Raw genomic sequence first — 18672 nt, 5'->3', positions numbered from 1 at the left:
CTAGAGATCATCATGTTAAAAGAGATGGGAAACTGCATGTTTTCACTCTGCAGAATTAAGACTTCAAAATTATATGGTGTGTGTGTGTGTGTGTGTGTGTGTGTGTGAGTGAGTGTGTGTGCATGCACACATGCACTCACCTGTACATATTATGAATCTAGACAGGCCACTGAGGAGGGAGGGAAGGAGAGAAGGAAACAAAAGGACAATAGAAAAGGGTAAAATTACATATTTCATTTTCATCTCATACACTGAACATAGGCTTTAAATGATGCATATGAGACATGGAAATGGGGGAACTATTGTAGACCATTGTGAGGGGAAGAGGGACAAGAGAATTGATGGGAGAGTAGATATTAACAAAATCAGTGGTACACATGAATGAAAGTATCATATACCTGTTATTTGTACCCTTAAATTCATTTTTAAAAAATTTAAAAGTGTATGGAGAGAAGTTGATTCAAAGCTGTCTTTCAACAGGGAATTTGGATTATTATTAGAGTGTTTCTAAAAGAGAACTCTTAGCTGCAGTGGGCTTAAAGATGATCTGTAGTTTTAAAGTTATAAAGGATCTCAGAAAATAAATATTCGAAGCCTCACATATTAAACTTCAGAAGGTAGATGCAAATACATGCGTCAGTTATGGACAGGGTCTGGCCTTTTATCAGATTAAGGTTTGGTAGGGTACACAGCCTGTTCAGTAAGTCTTAAACTGAAAATGGGTCTTACTTTGTTTTTTATCAAATGATTGAAAAGAAACAACATTCTATAATATGTAGAACTCTTATGAAATTCAAACTTAAGTGTCTGTAAATGAAGTTTCTTGACAGGGCCACCCCTGTTTGTTGCTGTGTGGTCTGTGACCGACTCCCAAGTGCAATGTAAGGTCTGTAGTTGGAATAGAGACTGTGGCCTGAAAAATCTAAAATATGTGCCACATGGCCTCGTAAAGGGAACATTTCCAGCCTGTCTATTAGTGTCTTCCTTAACACCTCTCCAGAAAGCAGAAACTCCACAGAGCCAGGGATTTTGGTCTGATTTATTGTCTGATAGATTTTCAACTCCTAGAACAGGTTCTGGCATGTAATAAGTATTAGGAATAAATAATTTTTCAGTATACCATTATTAATAATGTCAAGAAAGAGAAAGAAGTCATATACACGGTGGTTGTGGTAAATGATAGTAAATAAATAAATAAATAAATAAATAAATAAATAAATGACAGGTAAACTTAGCCAGTGATCTCATATTGTTTATAGGTTAGAAAGCCAATGCAGCTGAGTGATGTCCCCTCCCCTGTCAAAGTGTGTACAACATTTTGAACCCCTGCTTCATTGTATATGAGCTGTGCTCACTCCAGGGGAGCTATTACTTTTCTATGCCTGTTCTTCATCATCTATACACTTAGGTAATACTAGATCTGCAGAATTTAGAATTAAATGACCAATGGGCTACCAGCCAAGACTTGTACATGGTAAGTTCCTAATATTTGTGGGTTACTACTATTTCATAACTGAACATAACAAAAGAGATACCATTAGTAAATATACCACCTTAAAAGGACCAGCACTAACAAAGTTGGTTAGAATTAAATGCAAAATGGAAAAAAAAATAAGAGGCTACAAAGCAGCCTCAGTTGGTGAAATGATTTCTACGCTTTGGTGTGTTACTCCATCCCATATACCAAGTGACTTGGAAAGCTGCTAGCTTTGTGTGGGGCCTGGAACAGGAAGAGACTATTCTGTTGGGAAACCCTGCTAATTAAGGTTGAAGTTTACCATGTCCAGACAGCTCCCATGATCCTGGAGCAAGTGGGGCATCCTCTTTTCTACCTTATCTGGGGAGCTACAACCCCTACACTGTACCTGAGGAATGTCACATAATCCTTGACAGAATTATAGATTAACTTCCTGGAACCCATCTCTAAGCGAATGAGGTGTCCTAGAACCTTAAACTTCAGCCAATGAAACTTTACCCTAAGAACAACCCCTTCCCATTTTCCAAGGTTTATACAGTCCTTGTTCACCCCAAATAAAGTGCACAGACTGTTTTGTTGAATATCCTTTAAGAGAGCTGTTTCATTGAATGTCATCTAAAAGAGCTGTAACACTAAAATCTTTGGAAAACACGCTCCCCACCACCACCACCACCACCACCACACACACACACACACACACACACACACACACACTACCAGACCAGGATCCAGGAGCCTTTGGCAGGCCCCAATATGTGGATCACAGAAGAGACCTTTGGAATTTTGGAACAAGGCCATCATCTGCAGACAGTGATTCTCCCTTTGGAAGATAGCTCTTTACCTGCTATTTGGCCTTAGTGGAAAGTGAATGTTTGACAATGGACCACCAAGTTACCATGAGACCTGAGCTGCCCATCATGAGCTAGGTGGTATCTGACCCACCAAGTCCTAAATTAAGACATGCACAGCAGCAATCTTATTTTCAAATAGAAGTGGTATTTACATGATTGGGACCAAGCAGGTCCTGAAGGCACAAGCAAGTTATATGAAGAAGTTGCCCAAATACCTATGGTTTCTACTCCTTTTACAATGCCATCTGCTGCCAAACATGCACCAATAGCCTCATAGGGTGTTCCCTATAATCAGCTAACTGAGGAAGATACTAGGGCCTGGTTTAACTGATGGTTCTGCATGTTGTTTATGAACTATCCAGAAGTAGACAGCTGCAGCATTACAGCTCCTTTCTGGGACAACCCTGAAAGTCACCTGTGAAGGGAAATCTTCACAGTGGGCAGAATTCCAGTCAGTACACATGATCATAATTTTTGTTTGGAAAGAGCAATGGCCAGATATGCGATTGTTCATTGATTCATGAGCTATGTCAGTGGATTAGCTGGATGGTCAGGGACTTGGAAAGAGCGTGATTGGAAAGTTGCTGAGAAAGACATTTGGAGAAGTAGTATGTGGATAGATCTCTCCAAATAGGCAAAGGATGTAGACACTTGTGTCCCATGTAAATACTTATGAAAGGGTGTCTTCAACTGAGGAGTTCAGTAATCAAGTAACTAGTATGACCTGTTCTGTGGACAGTCAGCCTCTTTCCCCAGCCATCTCTATCATTGTTCATGAGCCCATGAACAAAGTGACCATTATGCATTAATTATTCATGGGCTTGACAGCATGGGCTTCCACTCACCCAGGCTTGCTTGGCTATAGCTGCTGCTGAGTGCTCCGTCTGCCAGCACGTATACTGTCTGATTTTGTGTGTGTCAGCTTGACACAAGCTAGAGTCATCAGAGAAGAAGGAGCCTGAGTTGAGGAAGTGCTTCCATGAGATCCAGGCAAAACACTCATACACATGAAATTAAAACAAAGTCTTAAGGAAAAAAACCACCCATGTTGTAGCTGGACACTTTGACTACAGTTCCAGTACTGGAGAGGTGGGGCAGGGAGGCCAAAAGCTCAAAGTCATACTTAGCTACACAAGTAGTTTGAGGCTAGCCTGAGCTATCTGAGACTTTGTCTCAAAGGAGAAAAAAACAAAAACCCTCATATGTTCATACTGATGATTCAGGCTAGTCTAGCATGAAAGGTAGCAGTGTAGACTTACTTCCCTGCTTTCTTGTTTGTATTTTTACTCCAGGGATGAAAACTTTTGTTATCTGTACCATATATACATATATACCTATTTACATCAATACTTACATACATGCATGCATGCTATACGCATGCATACATGTATGTACATGCTTGTCTAATCACAGCATGTACACAAAGGGAATGTCATAGCCCTGTGAAAAGGAATGCATGAGCTGTATGGCATAGACAGTGGTCAAGATTCTGGTTTTCAAATGTATTGGGTTGTCTCCCTACTTTTCCTCCAGCTGTGCTTGTGGTCTGCACTCTGGCACTGTTAAGTTCATATGTTACCATTTTATTGGTATTGGATTTCCCCTACTTTCTGGTTGGTTTCACTGATGATTGATATTGCAGTGTGTCTATATGTAGTCTTGCCGTGGTTCCGAGCATAAGAAGTGTACCTTCCTTTATCCCAACTTCCTACTTTTTATTCCTCCCTTGATCCTTTTTTCAGTTTCTTTAATAATATATATTAATTGTATATTGTTTCCTTATGAGATTTTCATATGACACACACCATCACCCCTCACTAGCCCCTCTCCTCCCCTCTCCCTGGTCCTCTACCTCTTCCCAGACAACCAGTCAGCTATCCCCATTCTCCTCTCCCCACGCCCATCCATTCCTATAAATGTCTAACAGCCTCATGGACTCCTTACCTCTTTCCTTCAAGGCGGATCTCCAGACGAGTTCTCAGCGTTTAAACCTTTCAGCCTCCAATGCTGCTGTGACTGAACTTAAACCTGACTGCTGTATTGATGATGTCATACACCATGAAGTAAAGGAAATTGGGACGCACATGTAAGAATTAAGTTTACTACTTCTCAAAAACTTTTACTCATTTATTAATTTAGTTTCCTTTTTCCTCTTTTTGTCTTTTGTATATTTTTAATATTTATATATTTTAAATATATCTATAGTAAACACATAAATGTACAATATATTTAAGTATATTGTATATTTATATATTTTAAACATTTATTCATTTATTTATGTTTTACCTATTCACTTTTTATCCTGCACATTGCCCCCTCTGGTCATCCCTTCCCAGAATCCTTCCCTCTACTTCCTCTCTGGGGAGTGGTGTACCACCTGTGTACCCCCACCCTGGCACTTCAAGTCTCTCTTAGACTAGGTGCTTCCTCTTCCACTGAGGCCAGAAAAGGCAGCTCAGCTAGAACATATCCCATGTACAGGTAACAGCTTTAGGGTCAGCCCCTGCTCCAGTTGTTCAGGATCCACATGAAGACCAAGCTGCACATCTGCTACATATGTGTGGGGAGGCCTAGGTCCAGCCCTGTACATCCTTTGGTTGGTGATTCAGACTCTGAGAGCTCCAAGAGATTTAATATTTTAAATTTTTTGGACTGGCACAAGGAAAAATATTTGTGTCCTATTGACCTGCCCAGGAGTAGCTTGAGGGAGAAATCCGGTGTAAGGCCAGTCAGAATTTAATTTTACCACTAGGGATCCTTTAGTAAATCCTCAATTAGGAAAACCTGATTTGGGGGGTCTTGCTTTAATAGATTTCGTGAAAAATGCATTTTGCCCTAACGCCAGTACTATTTAAGACCAAACCACGAAATAATGTTTAGATGCTGAAGAGTTGTCACGGCTCCTGTAGTGAGGTGAATCCGAATGGCACTTGTAGTACTCTGTCCAGTCTGGGTGTAGCTGACCTGNCTGAGAGAAAAGCCAAACAGTTGAATAAGAACAGGATAACAAGTCAGCTAGTACTTTAATTGGTTGCAATTTAGCAAGCCTCAGTTTAGACCATAGTCTCAGGTGTGTGGGGGAAGCTAGANCAATTTAAGATTTAACTTTAAATCAGTTTTATTTTACCCACCGATACTTAGGTAACTCACAGTTCAGCATACAGACCTTTTGAAAGTTGTCATACTTTGCAGCATTCTGTGGAGAGAACACAAGCTTTTCCCTACCCCATAAGGGTAGCTGTTTAGAATTAGCCATATAACAATTGAGATTTAAATAATGTACATAGGGATATTTTCTCCCTTTCTTGTTAAAAGGAAAAGTTTTTAAAAGTTTGCAGTACCTAGAAATAAAGGCATTTATTTGTAGTAAAAGTGCTTGAAAAAGCAGTCTTTGCAGGAGCCCTCCTGCCGGGTTTTAATCCCTGGCAAAGCTGCGGCCTTGGGGCTGCAGCAGCAAGACTGCTAAAGAAAAGACGAATTTAGCAAGCTATAATATAATACATTTAGACATGAAACACAACGGCCACTCATCCAGACAACAAACAAGAAAACACATGACTTAACACCTAGAGATTTGGTGCACCAGGCCTAACAGCGAAAACCAGACGTCTCTGTACCTTGGTCTGTCTCTAGGATACTACCATAGATTTACTCTCTAGGCCGTGGCCAGGAGGATTTTAAAAATTTTACTTTTAACCCAATTCTTTCTTGCCTGAGTGCAGTTCAGGACTGCGGACAAAAAAAGCCTGTACGTCTCATCCCAGTGCCCACTGAGAAAATGAGGTGTCGGGTTAAACACTTCATCCTCAAATAAATTTTGTGCGTCTACCTTTTCAATCCTGGGGTGTATCCTTACATACTCACGCACTCTTGGAGCTCCACCAGTGCCTGAAGCTTAAGTCTCTACAGCCACGTGGGTGCCACTTGTAAGTTTCTCTGTGTAGCCCTGGCTGTCTTGGAACTCACTCTGTAGACCAGGCTGGCCTAGAACTCGGAAATCAGCCTGCCTCTGCCTCCAAAGTGCTGGGAGTCCAGGTTAGTTGTCTCTGTTGGTTTTCTGTGGAGCTCCTCTCCCCTTCATGGCCCACAACCCTTCCTCCTCTTCTTCCATAAGAGCCCCAAGCTCCATCCACTGTTTGATTGTGGGTCTCTGCATCTGTCTGAGTCAGATGCTGGGTGGAGCCACTCAGAAGACAGCCGTGTTAGACTCCTATCTACAAGCATAACAGTATCACTAATAGTATCAGGGATTTGTGCTTGTCCATGGGATGGGTCTCAAGTTGGGCATTTCAACCCTCTGAAACTATTTAGGCTTCCAAAGCTCCCAGGAACCCCTAAAGCCAGTCAACTGTCTCTTCAAAGTAGTCCTCATTTCTCCTGTCTCTGTTTCTATCATCAACTGTGCTTCTCTTCATTGTATCCATTAAAGCATGTAATGCAGGAGCATTTTACATACAGAGTTGTACCTAGTTATTTGATCAGCGGTTTTCTACCAGCTCTATTGAAGGTACTTTTTACTGTATACTCTGAGGTTGATATGAACTTTGGATTAGAATTCCCTAGAGGTAAGTTTTCTGAACCTTCATTTATTAATCACTTAGCACTGGAGAGATCCCCCACTAGCCTTTAGAAATTCTGATTTCTCTATGCCTTACAAAGCTATCTATAACATATTCTACCACCTATGTCAGTCTTGCTTCTCTTCTTACACTGTAGTCACGTGGATCTTCTTTAACTCCAAGCTCATTCTGTGGTATGACGTGTGTTTGCTTACAAAGAACTACCTGTGACCTTTTGTTTAATTTCTTATATCTCAGAACTAGATGACTTTCTCAAAGAAACTTTCCCACATTTGTATATAGCTTGTAGAACCTGTGGGTTTTCTATCTTTTGTCTTTACAGTTGTTATGGGTTAACATATGAAGTCTATGAAGCCTGTGTATCCCAGTGAAATACCAGAATACAGTGGTTCATCTTCACTGAAGTTGAACCTCCTGGGTAGTTGTGTAGCCACTATCCCATAGGAAATGGATTAAACCACTTTAGAAGACCCAGAACTCAATGCTAATCTCAAAAGCTATAGGTCCTATAGTGTTTCTCCTGCGGACACTTCTAGGACAAGTATTGTGCAGGGGTTTGGTTTTATTGCTGGGCTTTTGGTGTGTGTGTGTGTGTGTGTGTGTGTGTGTGTGTGTGTTGTGTGTTGTGTGTGTGTGTTGTGTGTGTGTGTGCTTGCACGCATGCACACATTTGTTTGGGTTTTTGTTGTTTGCATATAGTTTGGGGTGTTTTATTTTGTAAGGATGGATTATCACTGTGTGGTCAAGTTGCTCTTAAACTTAATATGCATCTAGGCTGCCCTGTAGCTGATGATTCTCCAGCCTCCCCTTCCCCTACCAGTATTTGAGGCATATGGCAACAACTCTGGTATTGGTGGATCAACTCACTTTCTACCCACTATTATCAATATAAGGCAGCAGTATAAAGGAGAACCTAAATTACCCAGTTTTACTACATTATATAAAACTATTTAAAAAATTAATGTATTTCCCCATCATTTTATATGTATATCTATGGTATATGTATATATTTCTCAAGCTTTTATGCTTCCCAATTCACTGAAAATATTGTTCTACATCAGTCGGTATCCTTAAAGAAATGCTTTTCTAAATATCTACCTCTTATGTGTTTAGTCAGTGTGCTTTGTTTACAGAATATTTTCAGTTTTTTGCTACTATAAACAAAATAGAATTCATATTCCTATAAATACTTGAAGTAGATGTTCTACGGGAATCAACAGTCTTAAGGCTCTAAACCACAAGAATGTTTCTAAATTCCTTTCACCATCTGGCAATGTAAAAACACTTAAGTTTCCCTAACTCTCACCAGCCTAAGGGATTCTTGCCAACCCTTGTTAGATTAAAAGTATTACCTCATTGTTTTAGCATCTTTGACTATGTGTGTAACTTACCATTTCACAGTTCTATTAACTAGTTACAAGACTGTAACATCTGTGTATTCTTTTCATAAAATAGTGATGTATTCCTTTCTTCACATTTTGAGTGATGCATTCCTACATTTCCTGATTGAGTTAGAAAAACCATTTGTATGTTAACAATCTAGCCATCTTAGTGTGTTACTAGAAGTATTTTTTTTCCAACCTTTTAATTGTTTTAGTGGGTTTTGTTTTCTTGAGACATAGTCTCGTGTATCTGTGGCTGGCATAGAACTTAGGCTGGCATAGAACTCACAGAGATCCACGTGCCTCAATTTCTGCCTACCAAGTACTGGAATTAAGGTATGGGCCACCACACCCAGGTGTCCTAGTGGTTTTTATTTAATCTTGCACACCATTCCCCATTGTAACATGTTGCCTCCTCCTGGCATTTCCTTTAATATGCATATTTTTCTAGTGCAAATGAATTCTTCCCCTTTAACCATATGCTTATTCTGGAAAATATTTGGAATATGTTCTACTTCCAAAGGAAGAAATTTGAAGTTCTTATTCTAAAAAGGATAGGTATCTTCTTTTTTTTTAATGTGTGTGTGAGAGAAACTGTAAATATAGTTAGTACGTGGAGTGTGTGCAGTAGCAATGGAGGCCAGAAAGCATGCCTCCTCGTTATCTTAGCATGCTGAAATTGACAGGAATCCTTTGCCCAGCAGTAGCAAGCTGGGAACCATCTCCTCATGCCATGTCATTTCTCTGCATTCATGTGTATTTATATCCATATACTAAAACTTTTTTTCCTACTGTAATCTCATTTAGTTACAATTTCACATTGTTGACTTTTTTTACATTTATAAGTAGAATTGAAACATGTTAGGTTGATTATTAAGACATCTTTCTGTTTCAGCTTGGTGTGTGCTGTGAGTTACACAACTCAGGGTGGAGAAAAAATGTACTTTAGGAAATTCTTCAAATTTCAGGTATTGAATATGGCAGAGATAAAGTTGTTCTCAGATGCCTTTTATTTTCTTAGAAGTGTAATTATTCCTCTTTTTCTGAGAGAAACAAGTTTTAAATAGAATGAATAGCTCACATCTTGGATTCATTTTATAAATTAGTGTTCAAAAGTCAGACTAAGTTAAATTCAAATGAATTATCACCAATGTAATATTTTTATAATAAAATGAAGCATTTTATTGAAAAATAAAAATTTGTTTTATTAATGAGACAACATAAAAATCTAAAAAGGGATAAAGTGAATACAAAGCCTAAGTAAGATTACTAAAAATAGCGTTGGGCTGGAGAGATGGCGCACTGGTTAAGACTGTTCTTCCAGAGGTCCTGAGTTTAATTCCCAGCAACCACATGATGGCTCACAACCATCTGTAATAGGATATGATGCCTTCTGGTGTGTCTGAAGATAGCTACAGTGTACTTATATGTAATAAATAAATCTTTTTTAAAAAAAAAAGAATAGCGTTAAATTTTGAAAGAATAATTTAAATGAAAAAATACTGATTGTTTTACATGAATATTTCAGAAACACTACAAAATCTTTAACAATTAAAATTAGAACATAGCTTTGAGTCATTAAAGCCTGTGGTTTAAAACAAATAAAAATACTCGCATCAGAATTTCCTGACTGATGTGCTTTGTTTGAACTAGGTTCTCAAACCATTGGATGTGAAAACCAAATTTTACAACGCAGAGGTAAGTGTGAGGCACGTAATAAGACTTTAGTTAAACGTGATAATCTCCACTGAAAGTCAGAGCTAATTTCCTGTCATGTTGAAGCAATGCTATTATGACTGAAATATTTGTGATAATGAGCCTAAATTCCAGTAAGAAATGGCTTTTGTTGAAAGTGTTTCTTATTCTGCTTGTTTCAACCTACATATGATCAGTATGCCTCAATCTCTGTCCTGGTGATTCTCTGGGGCATTCACCCCTTTTCAACAACTGCCCTACAGTCCACATAACGGTGGGGAGGATGCTTGCACACACTGGCAGCATGCTGAATACTTGCAGTGACTTCCTGGATGTTTCTAGATTCGGGTGATGGGTGAAGACTTACTGTCCATGGGAAAAGAAGGGCAGCAAGTGCCCCCTGGGAAGTCCATGTACCAAGCAGAGCCAGGCCCCCAGTGCTAGAAAGCTTACTGGGGGAGCCTCGAAGGGCAGAACTGGAGAAAAATGGGACCCAAAGAGTAGAACATGCTCTGTTCTTTAGCCTAGAGAAAAGTCTAGTAGGATTCATCCTAACATTAAGGATTTTATTGTTTGGATTTTCCCCAAAACTGTAAATTACCTCCATGGCTGTAGAAAAATGATGTCAGGTAGATGGTGAGTTAAAGCCAGTCTGTGATGCCCAGTGGGCTAGAGCTCACCCTGGGATATACAGTGAGGCTCTTGTCATGAAAAGTCCTTTTAGCCCTCCTATAAATTGAGAATTATTCATGAAGATCCCGTAATCAGAAATGTGCAGCCGTGTCCTACTGTCTCGCTCAGGATAAAGCTGACATTGTGGCTAGACTTAGTTAGCAGGCGCAGTAACTAACCTACCCTGTAGATACATAGTGGAGGAAAGGGAAACCACATGTAGTTAACAAAGACAAGCTAGAACCGTTCATAAAGTAACAACGGGGTAGAAGGCTGAAGCACACTAAATAGAAGCAAAGCATGGGAAAGTACTGTGATCTCAGAGGGCTCCAGAATATCAGGCTAGACAAGCACACCTGGCCAGGAGCAGGAACCAGTCAGATTGTGTAAACCACATCCTGGGGAATGGCTGATATGCAATTCTCCATGATCCCTGGGCCTTGTATTTGTCAAACATGTTTTGTTACTATTTCTAATCATGCTAATGTGAAACTGGTTTCATGAAAGATTTTGCTTCAATTTTCTAAGCTAGGAAAGACTTACAGGGAGATATACAAATTAATAGATAGGAGTCAAACATTTGGTTACCTGCTGAGTTCAAAGCCCTGTGTCAGATGGGGAAGTGAAGTAAATATAAGCATACGGCTTTCCCAGCCTCATAAACCTACTGTGGTGGTAGGGACTGCATAATATAGTCATAAAATAGGTAATTCCCTATAGCCCACACTGTGATGTGTATTCATACTCTAGGAACATAGCAGTGACAAATTACTCCCAGCTGTACATTTGATGAAGGAAGTGTCATTTGACATTGGACATAATAAATCTAATTTTAAGTATATATTTATATAATGCATACTAGACTGAAATCTAATAACAATGAGAAGAAAATGAACTGAATCGTCTGGAAGGGTCTATCTCAGCATTTCCTTACGTATGACCTATAGTAACTATGGTAACTGTAATCACCCCAGGTCCTCCTCTAGGATAGGATTCCAGCAGTAGGTCAGTTCAAGAGCAGCTTTATGATGTTCTGTCCTAAGTGTGGAGGAGAGTGTACTTCCTGGGGTAGGAGAGTGGCAGGACGGGTGCCAAGTGTGTGCCAGTGTGCCAGTGTGGAAAGCGGATCGGCGGCCCCGCTCTGCCCTCAGGCTGCCCTTCCTGTGGGTGGCAGTTGAAGTACTCGCCTAGTCCTCTTCTCTGCCCATTGTCACATAACTGTAGCCATGTCGCCTTCTAGGAAAGTAGTTTGTCATATTTCTGTATGTTGCTTCCTGTTTACTTTCTTGTTTACTAATGCTGTCTTTAGTAAGTAAAAAAAATGCAGAAATGCATTTTATTTTAAAGTTATTCTTTTTCTTTAACATTTAACTCTGATTTTTCTAATTTTTCTTTTTTATTTTTCCATTAGAGTGACCTCAGTTCTGTGGTAATTTCATTTTTTATTATAAATTTATATGCTTTTCTCACCCCTTTTTGACTCTGCCTAATTAATCTCTCTCTACAAAACATAGTGGAAAAACAGTTAGTTGTGAATACTCAATCTGTGACTTCCAAAAGAGAGTACACAAGTTGAGCATACTTTTTTAACTGTTCACCTGTGAGAATAAATTGTCACATTGACATGATTGCATTCTCATTTGTAGTGTCTTTAGTGCTTTTTATATAGAAGACACCTATAATCTCATTCTCTTTTATCTTTGGGATTTTTAAATATCTTGCTTTGAAATACCCAGTTATCTTCCCTTCCTTACATAGAATATATACTTGAAATTCATTTTGAGGTGTACAGTGGTTGTACATCTGTGCCTTTAGCAAAAGCAAGCAAAAGAAAGCAAGGTTCCCACAGTGGCTGAATTCATATTTTCCACTTTCTATTTACAATAAGCAGTGTTTGCTTATTATCTCCCTGTGTATAACAGCCTCAGCAGCCTCAGCACTAAAGCCTTGCCCTCATTTTCCAGACGTTAAATGACTTGGTACTAACTGTTCAGACTAACTTGATTTTCCATTATGATGCTTTCCTTTCATTTTATCTAAGCTGTTCATCATGTTATACAGAGAAATGCATTTTAAAAATTGAAGTGTGGGCCTTTGGTTATTTTAAGAGCAATGGATTTATGGGATATATTCACTTATCTTCTCAAGGAAGGGTAATAGAAAGATGTGTTTGGATGGCATGTTGTTTGAGCCAGCTGTGGTGGTGCAACCGGGAGACAGAGGCAGGCAAATCTGTGAGTTATGGGCCACCCCTTGGCTGTGTAGTTACAGGACAGCCAGAGCTGATAGGAATGCTCTGCCTCAAGTAGAATAGAATAGAATAGAATAGAATAGAATAGAATAGAATAGAATAGAATAGAATAGAATAGGAGTAGAATAGGAAAAAAAGAAAAGAAAGGTACATTGTTTTAATTTGAGCCCGTGTCTGAAAGGCTAAAGAATCAGTTTTAGGCACATTAAATTATAATTTCACTATATTTTACATAATTTGTCACTTTTCATCAGCATTTAAAAATGCCCATAATTCTTCAATTTGAGGGCATAGTTAATTTCAGACTTCTATAACTGAAACTTTTGGGGAAAAATAATTTCTGAATACCCTTGGTATAACATCTTTATTTTTTAGTCACCCATAGGAAACCCAGAACCCAAGAAGTATAAGATTAAAGATGTTTAACAGAAATAAGCAGGGGATTCAGTGTTTTTGTAAATTGAATATTTAAGTTACCCACTGACCAAAATGAATGACATCATTCTGAAATATGTCAAAGTCCACAGAATACTCTGTGACAGGTTTAGAAGCCAAACTGTCATCAGGCTATTTACGTACACTTGTTTTAACCTTAAATATCCGTATAAAATGAACCCAGAAGTGACTAAGACCACTTATAAGTTACTTTAATTTTAAAAATTATACCCTAGTGGGTATAATAAAGGATTATTTATAGCTAGTGGTCTCTATCTAAATTGAAGTAGTTGCATGATAATTACGTTATTCCAGAATACTCAACTGAAGACTTGGTTGTCTTTCCTCAGCGCTATCTGAGTGCACCCATTACACTGAAATTCCTTATAACAGTTTAGCATCTGGTCAGATTTAGATTTTGCTGTTGTAACTGGAATGCTAGTCAAACTCATGCTTTTGGAGTCCATAAAATATATTCAAGTTATCCCACATCCATTGTTTGACAGGGCATCTGTGGACTAACACCTCACTTTGCTCCTGGTTATTGTGTTAGGAGGAAGATTTCTTTTCTTGCATTAATTGTGATAATTTTGATTTGCAGGCATGAACTAATCACATTTGTGGTTAATACTTTTTATAAAAGTAAGATATTTTTTATTAAGGTTAATACTTTAAATACGGTGACATTTTGGTGGATTTTTTTTCCATATCCTCAGACTGATGAAGTATTTCTTGAAGCCCAAATTCAGAATATTACAACCTCACCAATGTTTATGGAGAAAGTTTCACTAGAGCCATCAATAATGTACAATGTAACAGAGTTAAACTCGGTGACCCAGGCTGGAGAATGGTGAGTATGAAATGTTTGCTATTATTTGGAAAGATGCAGGCTTTTCTAGTGTAATAGATTTATTTTATAATAATTGATGGACATAATGTTTTAGAGAAGTTTTAGATTAATCAAAACCTTCCTAAGAAAGCAGAAGTCCCACAAGCAAGCTCTCCTCGCCAGTCAGTTTCTTTCTCCTCTTGGTTTTTGTTTCCTCGTGTGCCTTTGTCTTATTAGAGCCAGTCTCCCTCCACATTGCCAGGCTAGGCTCAAGCTGGCTTCTACCACAGCTTACCAGGGAGCATCAGACTCCGTGCACCCAGGTCTCTTGTCCTGTGTTAATGTGGCACATTTTATGATCCTTGGGCCAGTTTCGATTCCTAACACAAGCAAAGTCCATACATAGTTGAAGTCTACTGTATGTGATGTACACAATGTAAGATTGGCCAAGTAGCGGCACATGCCTGCCGTTACTAAAGAGCTCTCCTCACACATGCTTGTGCCTCCCTCTTCATAGAAATAAGGAGCCCACCTTTCCTTATCTTGTGTTGCACTTTTCAAAAGCACTTGTTCTCTCCTCGACCCCCAAAGTGGGCTTTCTTTGTAAAGAAAACTCTGTAGCCCAGGCTGGCCTGCCTGCCTGCCTCTGCCTCCTGAGTAGGGAATCAAGGCATGTGCCCCACCGCCTCATTGTACTTGTTCTCTTACTGTTCATATTTCATCCAGATCCATCTGTTACCCTGCAAGTGATAAACCTAAACATGGGAAGGATAGTGGAGAACATACTAGGGATTAACGTTAGGGTAAGCATGAATTTGACAAAGAAATATCTCAGTATAAGAAGAAATGGACATCACAGTAGATGGCTTTAGTGATTTTATAAAAGTATACATGTCTTTCTATTGCTGTTTGGGAAGATAAGGGACAAATAAATGTGTTATTAATGCAGATGAGGGAGTATTGGGTGGGTGGGTGGCTGATTTTCTTAGTAATGACATACGCATGTGGTGGTTAGATATAAAAAAGTTAATGATCTCCTTTACTTTCACTGAGAAAACAAGTTTCCATTCTTCCTTCATTTTGAAAGCAATTCCTTAAGTTAGTGTGGTGTATCTCAAGGGTGGCAGTGTAGATAATGGAACAGCATTTGCTGGACCCTGGGTTCTGTCCCAGCTCCACACAAAGAAAGAACATGTTGCTCTGTGTTTAAACTGGTTTCTCTCTGTCCCTCCCTTTCTTCCTTTGTCACGGAGAGAGAGTACTGGGGATGAGCCGGCGCCTCACACAGGATGGGCAAGTGCTGTTCGCTGAGGTAGCACAGCTTCTTTTTCACTTCCTATTTGAGACAGAGTCTTATTAAGTTGCCCAAGCTCTTTGAAAACACTATCTCACCAGGCAGATGTTTCTTTTTATTTGAGTTGAAACCTCTGACGACACGTAGATATCTGGGCAGCAAATCACCCAAAAGAATTAACCGTATAAATAGTGTTACTTTCAGAAAGATACTTAATATATTTTTCTGTCTATTTCCACACTGGCCAGTGTATCTACATTTGGGTCCAGAGGATATTTGCAGCCAATGGATACACGCCAATACTTGTACTGCCTAAAGCCCAAGAAGGAATTTGCAGAAAAAGCCGGCATCATTAAGGGAGTGACAGTAATTGGGAAACTGGATATAGTGTGGAAAACAAATCTAGGTGAAAGGGGACGGTTACAGACCAGCCAGCTTCAAAGGATGGTGAGTCCAGAAAACATTGAGTGCGGGGTTGGTGTGAGAGGGCAGGTAAGTCTTACACTTCAGCACTGAAGAGCAGAGGCCATGAGTCACTCATTTCTAGAAAATCCTAGCAGTTGTGTTGATCCATAGGTAGAAAACTAGTGCTGAGACCAATGGAAAATGTTCAGGTGTTAGTTTCTATTTAGTATATAAGTTTTTTGTCTCTTTTGGGTTTTTGTTGTTGTTAATTTCACCAAACAGGACTTAAGATAACTGCATATGAGTTATTCTTATCTCTCCTAAGATATGCTTTCAGCTCATTTGATGCTCAATACAGTGAGGTATTCTGGGAGATGTCATGAACTTCATAGGATTACAGCACTTACCAACTCAGTCCACACTTCTGTTGTTTTTGTTTTAAAATGGACTGTCATGTGTACCCCTGGCTGGTCTGGAACTGGACAACACTTTGAGATCAGATCCCCTAAATCCTAACTCATTTCTTGTCTAGAGGCAAGATTCGTCTTAATTCTACTGAGTCTGGAGTAATTGTATCAATAACAGCCCAGGCCTGCAGGGTCCTTGTAGCTGAGGTCACAGCAAAAGAGGTTAGTGTGAGAGCCTAGGCCGGAGCCGCAGTCTGCGCTCAAAGCACTAGCTGTGCCTGTTGAGTAAAGGTGCAGGCACCTTCATTAACTGTGAAAGGTTTTTCTAATTGTGTGTTTTTACTGTTACTTTTTTTCACAGGCTCCAGGTTATGGAGATGTTAGGCTGTCTTTAGAGGCCATCCCAGACACCGTAACCCTAGAAGAACCTTTCCATATTACCTGTAAAATCACAAACTGCAGGTAATGCCAGTGCGTGGAGATGGGCATCCTTTTATACTTCCTTCCCAGGGCATAGTACTAAAGAATGAGCCAGCAGGGTCTTATGTGGTGACAGATTAACAAGTCACATACATTTCTCTGATAACCTCTGTGATAATTTCTTTAATATTAAGAAAAAACATATAGGTTAGAAATTGATTCTGACTTTTGCACCTTTTGCCTATTTTCTTTGGTAGTGTTCTCTAAGACAGTTTTGTTATGTAGCCCAGGCTGGCCCTGCCCTTGTTTTTGAGACAAGGTCTCCCTGTGTATCCTTGCTTGCCTGGAACTACTATGTAGACCAGGCCGGTGTTGTTAATAGAGATCCAATGACCTGTGTCTCCTGGAGTGATGGCATTAAAGATATCTGCCCCCACACCCAGCTGTTAAGCAGTTTGGGCAGTCAACAGAAGAAGCAAAGGATATAAAGCCTAGAGTCATATCGCAGCCAAGTCAAGTTGCTGTTTCTTGTATGATTTGCAGCATACTGTCAGTTTGGGTATTGCAGTAATATTACAGCAGTGAACTGCAGCTCTTCCAGAATCCCTGTGCAATCACTTCAATCTCATACTCAGTCAAGCACTTAGATGTAAGGAAATAGGAAATAGCCTTCAAATACAGAAATGCTTGATTCTCTATGAAGCTACACACATAAGCTACACTCACTGCTACAGTTGTTTTTTGAGACACTGTCTCCAACCCAGCCTGGCACTGAGCTTCTCGAAAGCTGAGGAGGACCTTGAACTTCTACCCGCACTTCCCAGGTGCTAGGTAGGATTCCAGGTCCACACCAAAATGCTGTTCGTGAAGTGTTGGGATCAAACGCAGGATCCTAGCCTTGTGGATGCTAGGGGAACACTACCAACTGAGCTGCATTCCCAGCCCCTCAGACGGTTCATAGAAAATTTGAGTTTAGTTTTGTGGTAGCATCCATTTATTGCTGTTCCTCATCACATCTGACTGGCCTGGGAATTATTCACAAGAGGCAGATCTCACACCTTTTCCATACCATGCTTGCAAATCATAAAATCTCTGTGAACATGCAGGCAAAGATATGCAAATATAGAACATGCAGGCAAAGATATGCAAATATAGAACATGCAGGCAAAGATATGCAAATATAGGGTATGTCCAGGGGATTTTAGTTTTGAGGGTTTTGAGTGTTTCAAATAAGCTCATTGACTAACAAAGTACTGTTAAGTTTTTTAATTAATGTTTTGATGTTTATTTTAATGTAATAATTCAACTAGGTTTTCTAACTTACTTAAGACTTTCAATTTCCTCATGTATAAAAATCTGACCCAATCTAGACACATGTGTATACAGACACAAAACATGCAATAGAAAACATCACAGCAGCAGAGAAGAGAGAGTGGGGGTGTGGCCCAGTTGTTGTCTTCCTAAGTTGTGCAATGCCCTGATTTTGATCTCTAGCCAGTATTTGTAATACCAGCACTAGAAAAGCAGAGGGAAGAGACCAAAAGTTCAAGGCCATCTTCATCTACCAAGAGAGTCTGAGGGCAGTCCAGAGTATAAGAGACTCAGTCTTAGGAGCAAGCTGGCTCAGTGGGTTACAGCACTTGCTGCTAAGCATGAAGACCTGAGTTCGAGTCCCAGAACCCATCTGCTAGAGTGACTGAAGAGTGAAAGAAGGCCAGCTCTTGCTGGTTGTCCACTGACCTCCACATGCACAGTGTGGCACATGCACACCTGCACATAGCACACACACAAAACAAATGGATGGGAAAAAACATGTACTACATTGTTATAGAATTGACTGAGAAAATCGTATTGTGAACACTCTCTAATAGAGAGCATTTTTAATTGATAGGGAGATAGAAACATGTGAAAGCAAATATGATTTCAATATGTAAGCTAAATCTTAAGTCAATACTGAAATCCTTATGAGCCAAA

At 39.6% G+C, this 18672-nt stretch overlaps 1 protein-coding gene across 4 annotated transcripts in view; it reads left to right on the top strand.

Moving 5' to 3' along the window:
- Positions 1–18672, top strand: part of Trappc13 (trafficking protein particle complex 13) — a 33948-nt gene that overhangs the window by 12327 nt on the left and 2949 nt on the right. For 2 of the 4 annotated variants that reach the window (XM_021208328.2, XM_021208327.2), the window contains exons 5-11: positions 4287–4414; positions 9186–9258; positions 9944–9988; positions 12069–12086; positions 14060–14193; positions 15715–15913; positions 16640–16740. In XM_021208328.2, the coding sequence (XP_021063987.1) occupies positions 4287–4414; positions 9186–9258; positions 9944–9988; positions 12069–12086; positions 14060–14193; positions 15715–15913; positions 16640–16740 (698 nt within the window). The remainder of the gene's footprint in view (positions 1–4286; positions 4415–9185; positions 9259–9943; positions 9989–12068; positions 12087–14059; positions 14194–15714; positions 15914–16639; positions 16741–18672) is intronic. The other 2 variants (XM_021208330.2, XM_021208329.2) reach the window with 1 other exon arrangement.

Source organism: Mus pahari, chromosome 11, assembly GCF_900095145.1.
Source record: "Mus pahari chromosome 11, PAHARI_EIJ_v1.1, whole genome shotgun sequence".
Taxonomy (NCBI): domain Eukaryota; kingdom Metazoa; phylum Chordata; class Mammalia; order Rodentia; family Muridae; genus Mus; species Mus pahari.
This window is presented reverse-complemented; position numbering and strand designations above follow the sequence as displayed.